Source organism: Brachycentrus maculatus, unplaced genomic scaffold (genome assembly GCF_059751285.1).
Source record: "Brachycentrus maculatus isolate JH-2025_06_01 unplaced genomic scaffold, ASM5975128v1 h1tg000087l, whole genome shotgun sequence".
Lineage (NCBI taxonomy): Eukaryota > Metazoa > Arthropoda > Insecta > Trichoptera > Brachycentridae > Brachycentrus > Brachycentrus maculatus.
The window spans coordinates 445971-453764 of record NW_028280841.1 but is presented as its reverse complement, the minus strand read 5'-3'; the positions used below and the strand labels follow the sequence as shown (position 1 = coordinate 453764).

At 37.8% G+C, this 7794-nt stretch overlaps 1 protein-coding gene across 1 annotated transcript; it reads right to left on the bottom strand.

The window, feature by feature from the left end:
• Positions 1–278: 278 nt before the first annotated feature.
• On the bottom strand, positions 279–4275 carry LOC148310780 (neuroparsin-A-like). The gene is made up of 4 exons (XM_088257720.1): positions 4257–4275; positions 3747–3834; positions 2426–2546; positions 279–948 (listed from the first exon to the last, which is right to left on the bottom strand). Exons 1-4 carry the CDS (start codon positions 4273–4275, stop codon positions 739–741), a joined length of 438 nt encoding a protein of 145 aa, XP_088113846.1. The 3' UTR covers positions 279–738.
• Between the last annotated feature and the right edge of the window lie 3519 nt (positions 4276–7794).

The window sequence follows — 7794 nt, the reverse complement described above, 5'->3', positions numbered from 1 at the left end:
GACCTAACTCATACATACACGCCGATTATTCCGACTCCTGACCTAACTCATACATACACGCCGATTATTCCGACTCCTGACCTAACTCATACATACACGCCGATTATTCCGACTCCTGACCTAACTCATACATACACGCCGATTATTCCGACTCCTGACCTAACCACTATCAAATATTTGAAATAATTGATCACGACTAATTTGTTCAAATATTTGGACGTACTTGTTTTGATTGCGTATATTACAATACATTCGTATATTACAATACAATACATAAATTGGGGTTATAAAAAACGTATTGAAAAAAAAAACTTTTTTCTTTAACGAATAAAAGAAACAACAAACGGAAAAACTGCTCAGAAACGATGATCGCGAATAATGTCAAAAAAGATCGGTGCAAAAATCGAATGACAGGATATTTTCGACGTAAACTGGGAGAAAAAACGTAAATGCGAGTAATAAATGTAGGAACATATAATACTTTACGCAATTTCCGGGAAAATGTTAAATCCGGGTTTCACTGAATTAGCATAGCAAAGAAGCAAGTTTAAGCTCGTGATTACAAGGGTTTATCCGTATCTTGCTGATTACATAGGTTTATCCGTATCTTGCATGATTACAAGCGTTTGTCCGTATCTTGCATGATTACATGGGTTTGTCCGTATCTTGCATGGTTACAAGTGTGTGTCCGTATCCGGTGGTCGGGTGTGGGTGCGGGTGTGTTGAAGGTCCGGCAGGTTAGCCCAGGGTGGCGAAGGGGTACCTGTCGGGGCGCGCCGCGGGGCGCACGCCCGCGCCGGGCTCCTCCTGCGGCTCGGGGCGGCAGTGGCGGTAGTAGCACTCGAGCGTGTCGGTGGAGCAGCCGGTGCACACCCCGCAGCGGCAGCTCAGCCCGTCGCCGCAGCGCCCCCGCTGGTCGAACAGGCCCCCGCACGTCTGGTTGGGGCCCTGACCACACATACAATTACAATCAATGATTTTTAAGGATTTTTGGCATTGGGATGGTACTGATTACTTTTGTTTTTTTTCCTTTATTTATTTTCACCTTCATTCAAACCCTTATCCGCACCCCAGTGGTGCATGGGGCACTGCATTATACAAACGCAGTGTTATCTCGATCGTTAACACATGAAGGAAAGGTGATCAACCCTCCGCTTCAGGTACTAGTCCAGGGTAATATGGAATAAATATTAGAGTGAGAAAATCACTTATATTTATTTGACCCCCCTGGGAATCGAACCTGGGACCCCCGGAACGGTAGCCGAGCGTGCTGACCATTACACTACGGAGACGGAAATTTTCAGCTTAATTCTTTGATACAAAATTGTCAAACATATCAGCAGGTAAAAATACGCCCGCCTCCGTGGAATGGCTAGCGTGTTTAGCTACCGTCAGAGGCGTGCGTACGATATAGGCAGAAAAACAGTGCCTACCCTGGATTACCCTACTTCCATATATAAACAAGACCAGCGCTTGCTATGCCTTATCCTTACCTAACCCTACTGCCTAGCCTGATTAAAACTTTGTGAACGCCACTGGCTCTCGTGTCGGGTTCCAGTCCAGGGGGGTAAAAATAAATATTAGTGCTTTTACACTCTAATATATGTTTAATATTACCCTGAAGCGGAAGGCTGATCACCTTTACTTCGTGTATTTAACGATCAAGATAACACTGCTTCTATATGATGCAGTGCCCTATGCACCATTGAGTACGGACAGGGGTTAGAAAAGAAATACTATAATACCACGTATTGAGTTTTATTTCTTTACACACGACTAGTTCCGAAAACTGCAGTTGTTTTCATCTACAGGTGATTAGTGGTATTACGTATCACCTGTTGTAACATTTAACGTCGATACGTTACAGTGCTTTTTGCACCATTAGGCTAGGAGAAGAGGAAGAAGAAGAAAAATCTAACTCCGTATTATTCTGACAAGCAGCAGGAATGTATGTCAATTTGCCTAGAACATGGCGCTAATTTGCTAAATAAATTATAAATTTAATATTAAACGGAAACTCGCAAACACACAATTCTGAAATCGACCGACTGCGCGAGAAGCCAGATGATTACCTTTCGATAACTCTTTTTTTATTATTATTTTTAAATCTTTGGGAATCTTGTCCTGAATTCTCATACGTAATACGAATATCACGTTTGTTACCTGCAGCCAATGGCCGATCCCAAATGGAATGATTCATGCCAGGAAAGGGTAAACCACGTATTTATTTTTAATATAAATTCATTTTTTCCACACGAAAGTAGTATTTTAAGAAAAAAAAAAACAATTAGGTACGTTAAATGTTACCTGGTTTTAAAAAAAAAAATAATTTGAGAGCTATCGAATATCCCGCCTTAGTTAAAAATTTCATCAATTAAACGCGAAGAAGCGCGGGAAGGAAAAATAATAATGAAAAGAATAGAACCTTGGCGCATTCCTGTTGTCCGCAGAAGTTCCTGTAGGTTCCGAAGTAGCAAGTTCCGTACGTCAGTTCACATTCTGGCCCGTTGCAGGGAGTACATAGCAGACTGCTATCGGCTCTCGTTCTGAAAGTAACACAATGGTACCACATAATAAAAACAATCTGTTGTACAAGCATAGAACTGGTTCAAACCAACTCACTTATGAGCCAAAGTAGAGTTGGACATATAAAGAGTGAAGAAGATTTTTCTAAATAGCTTAATACAGGCAGGAATCCAACTTATTTCAAGTAATTCACATACAGTAATTACATAATTAATAAGGTTAATATTAGTAATTACATAAGGAAGTATTCACCCTTATTTCGGACCCTTATTCTAGAATAGCAGTCATAATTTCTTAAATGATAAAGCTTAATCTAAATGCATTTTAACTATGATTTTTTCATTAATTATTATTATTATTTTGTTTGTAAATGAAAATAAGACTTGACACTGGCAGAAACATCCTCTCACTGGATGACTGCCAAATAAAGTTTTAATAAATTTTTCTTTCCATTTCAGTATTATGATTATTATCAGACCAAGATCATGATAATATATTGGTCCAAGAAGTTTGGTGATCTCGGAAACTCACTCGAAGGTCTGGAGATAATAAATGAGTTTCAGTTCCTTGGATCTCAAATTAGCAATGAAGGAACTTGCGAAGGAGAGATCAGACGTCGTATCACCATTGCCAAAAGTGCCATGTCTAAGCTAGACAAAATCTGGAAAGACCGGGCTGTGAGCAACAGCACCAAGATAAAGCTTGTCAGGAGTTTGGTCCACTCCATTTTTCCCTATGCTGCTGAAATATGGACCAAAAAAAGAGAAAAAATTACGAATTTGAAATGTGGTTTTGGAGGCGCATGCTCCGAATCCCATGGACAGCTAAACGCACAAACGAGTCCATTCGTCAGGAGTTGCACTTCGATGGCTTGACTCAGGTCAGTGTCCGTGACACGAAGGATTATTCAGATCTTTGGACTCGTTGTGCGTGGCAATGAGGATAGCCTGGAACGACTGGTTGTGATTGGTAGCCTGAAGGAGAGAGAGAGAGGAAGATCCTCCACATGATGGACCGATCAAGTTAAGGTAGCAGCAGGCACCTCGGTGGTTGGAGCGCTACGTGCAGCGCAGTCAAGGGATAACTGGAGAAGAGTCATTGCTTCGACAAGGGTCACAACCTTCAGTAATAAAGAAGTAAGTAAGAGGGAGAAGAAGATTATCAGCATCTCGATAAACTTCTTCGTATAATTACTATTTGCCTATTTGTAAGGAACTTACTGTTGTAGGAACCAATGTGTGGAAGAAGCGAACGCTAGCAGAAGGAGGATGGCTGGAATCTTCATTTCGATGATGAGTGAGTACAAACCTGCAACAAAATTAAATAATTTATTAATAACTTTAGAAGACTAAAGATTTTGAGCAAACTAACATCAATATTTTTAATAATACCATGACAAGGTTGAATAAAACTAAGAGGGATGTGAATATCTCCAAAGCCACAAAAACTCGACTAGTTAGGACACCAATTTTCCCTATAGGTACTTTTCAGTCTTACATTCGTTTTTAATTCCGTCATACATTGTTTTTCCACATTTTCGTCTGAGGGAATGCATTTCAACGGCGCCACTTTCCACTGCTTTTTCATCCTCATTTTGCCTATTCCACGTTTCGATTTCAAAGACTTAGCACAATCGTATCCTTAAACCCTGGTGGTGTCTGACTAAATATATGTGAAGTAAGATAGGAGTGCATATCAGACGAGTGTGGCGTTCCATCCTCTCTACTTACCCTTGCAGATGAACGACATGATAGTAGTATTATAAAGTAGTAGAAGTAATTAATTTCCTAGATTAAAAAAATAATAATTCAAATGTGTCTTCTTATTCTAACCCTTAACCGCAATGGTGCATAGGGCACTGCAACGTATATAAGCAGTGCTATCTTGATCGTTAAATACACAAAGGAAAGGTGGTCTGCCTTCCGCTTCAGGTACCAGTCCAGAGCAAGATTAAATAAATATTATGCTGAAAAATCACTAATATTTCATTTGACCTTCTTGGGAATCGAACCCGGGACGTCCAGTACGGTAGCCACACTATGGAGGCGAACAATCAAATGTGTCAAATACTACGTCAAAATAATCCATCATTCTGATGAAAAATCATTGTATGAATAATTTATTTCATTTCATTTTATCTTTTTTTCATTTCAACATCTAAAGAACACTAGTGCGCTGTTCGCGAAAAAATATTTTTAGAAAAACGCTCGTAAAATTGTAAGACATAAATTTTCTCGAAATAAGGATGCTATGTACGATATTCTTTTGGTGCTGCAGAAAGTTCACCGCTACTGAAAAGTGCAACGGACCATCGCGCAAATGGACAATGCTCCCAGCTATTTGCGTTTGAATTTCCAAATAAAAATTAGCTCCTAGTTTCAAAGCGAAACGTCCTGATTTATGTTTTGTAACGTGCGACCGACGTGAAAATGTGTACACTGAACTCCGTTTTTAGATGGTTTCGAAATGATACGGTACAAAAAAGAATAAAAATCGAAAATTCGTTTGACGATGTGTAATAGTAATTTGTCCGCCTCCGTAGTGTAATGGTCAGCATGCTCGGCTACCGTTCTGGAGGTCCCGGGTTCGATTCCTAGGGGGGTTTAATAAATATAAGTAATTTTTTCACTCTAACATTTATTCAATATTACACTGGACTGGTACCTGAAGTGGAGGGCTGATCACCTTTCCATCATGTGTAAACGATCGAGATAACACTGCGTTTATATGAAGCAGTGCCCTATGCACCATTGGGGTGCGGTAAGGGTTTTATTATTATTATTATTAATAGTAATTTGTAATTTGCTATATACGATTAATTTGTAATTTGCTATTTGCTATTTTCTATTGCTAATTGCTATTTGCGAGGGATCGCATGTATTAACTACTCAGTGCTATATTTTGTCTGCCTCCGTAGTGTAATAGTCAGCACGCTTGGCTACCGTTCTGGAGGTCCCGGGTTCGATTCCTAGGGGGGAGTCAAATATACATAATTGATTTTTCACTCTAATATTAATTAAATATTACCCTGGACTAAAGCGGAGGGCTGATCTACCTAAAGCGGAGAGCTGATCACATTTCCTTCGTGTGTTAACGATCAATATAACACTGCGGTTATATGATGCAGTGCCCTTTGCACCATTGAGGATGCGGACAAGGGTTTGAAGTGAATATATAAAGTAAGGAATAATTTATATAAAGTAAGAATTTTATTTTTGATATCTGAATTAAATTTTTGTTAGAAAACCTCTCCACTATGAACCGAAGTGGCGGAAGAGAGGAATTGTACTGTAGAATGTTTAAGAAAAATATATAATGTATATAAAAAATATAAAAAAATAACTAAACTAAGTAACCATCACGCCGCTTCACCGCATGGGTAGGCAGAGTGAATAGAACGTCACACCAATCTGTCTTTGCAAATAATCTTCGCCACTTTCATATTCATACATCTCTTCATATATCGGTCACTTCTTTCAAGATCGTCATAAATCAAAAATCGTCAATTTACAGTTGTGCATGTTTTCGGAATGCTCAGAAAATGTACTATATCCCAGCAAAAGAGGCATATTTTTAACTTAATATTTACGCGCTACAGGGCAGAAAGTTTTCTTATTGCATTTTGAAGAAAATTTATTGTTTAATATTTTTCTTAAATATACTAAATATTTTTCAAATGGAGAAAAAACCTTCAAGTTTTACCTAAAAAGATCTGTTGCAAAGTAAAAAATTCAATAAATGGGTTGATATTTATTTTAAAAACATTGTATTATATTTTTAAAACTCTAAAAACGTTCTCCTGAAATTTAAGTTTTCTGATTTATGACGTTCTTGAGAGTGAGTGAGTGAGCGATATATCCACCGATTATTGGCATTTGAGATGAAAAATCCCAAATTTATTTATTATTACGATGTATTTTGTTTGGCAACCAAAATCACTCGTAATTAGAGTAAGGCTGATAAAAATGGGACCTTTGATTCGATGTTTGCGACACTACCAAAATATCGCAGACACATTATACCGGGGTAGTGTGCTTTTTAAATTAAAATGTCTATGCGTATGGTGTGATATTCTAAACATGTATCACGTGCATGTATGGAATATTTGTCTCCACGTGGCGGTGAGTTGTCCACAGACTTGTCTGCCTGCCAACTGTCGCCACGATACAACGGGCCACGTATCGCGATCAAGTGATTACTATAAGATTTATAATTAGATCTCCAAATATTCAATTAGTTCTGTAACACAAGGCGCAAGGCGTGTAGCGTGTCCGCACATATTCTCTTCTAAGACTGTCTCCCTTATTTTGATATCCGTATTCATAAAATCTGTTAGCGTTTGACCTTGTAACGTTAATTTCATACAAAAATTATTAGACCGGTCCTTACACCGTGATCCTACCCTGATCCAGTTAATATCTATTGTTTATTGACATATTAAATTTGGGATAGGGAACATTTTCATTTCTAAAAGGTACATTAATTTTTCTGATTTGACACAAGGTCACTTTTGTAAAAAAATCAAGTCAATCCATCGACTAATGTTGGAGTTTTACGGAAGCTGAATTATTAAATATAAAGAAAATCTTATTAAAAAAGGCAAATTGGCAGAGTACCCATGAGGTCGCAGGTTCCAAACCGCTGGTCCAGAGGGATAATAATAAAACCATCAGGTTTTAACTGAATAGAATAGGATAAAGGAGATATTGACCGAAGGTTTTTTTTTTGTATGGAGATATCACTACTAGGTCAAATAGGTTTTGTGAATACGGATATATGCCAGTTTATAATTGTTTTCGTCCTCTAGTTAAAGACTCTACTTAACTTTAAATTATTTTTTCCTGTAAAAATATTAAAAGTCACTTCTTTTTTGCCCCTAAAAAATGTCTGATCACGAAAGGCACAATTTACCACATATGTTTCACATCGCCCCGTTGTATACACTTATATTAGGAAGATAATCAAAAGTCCGCAACTTAATTTTCTTTAAACGTAGGTAACATTTGACGTAATTGCATTTTTTGCTGAATATACCGTTTTTGTATTGAAAAATTAAGGTTTCCTTCGAAACAAATATGCGGGTTTGTTGAAAAAAGAGTAATTGAAAGGTAAGAAGATATTAAAATGATTTAACAATTAAATTCTATTCTGAAAACTATTTAATTATTTTACATATTCTAAAAAAATGTGCGCTCCTGTGTAACATGTGTGGCTCCTCGCGCTGACTTTGTATATTTGAATGTACATCCTTAAAGGAGAAAGATAACG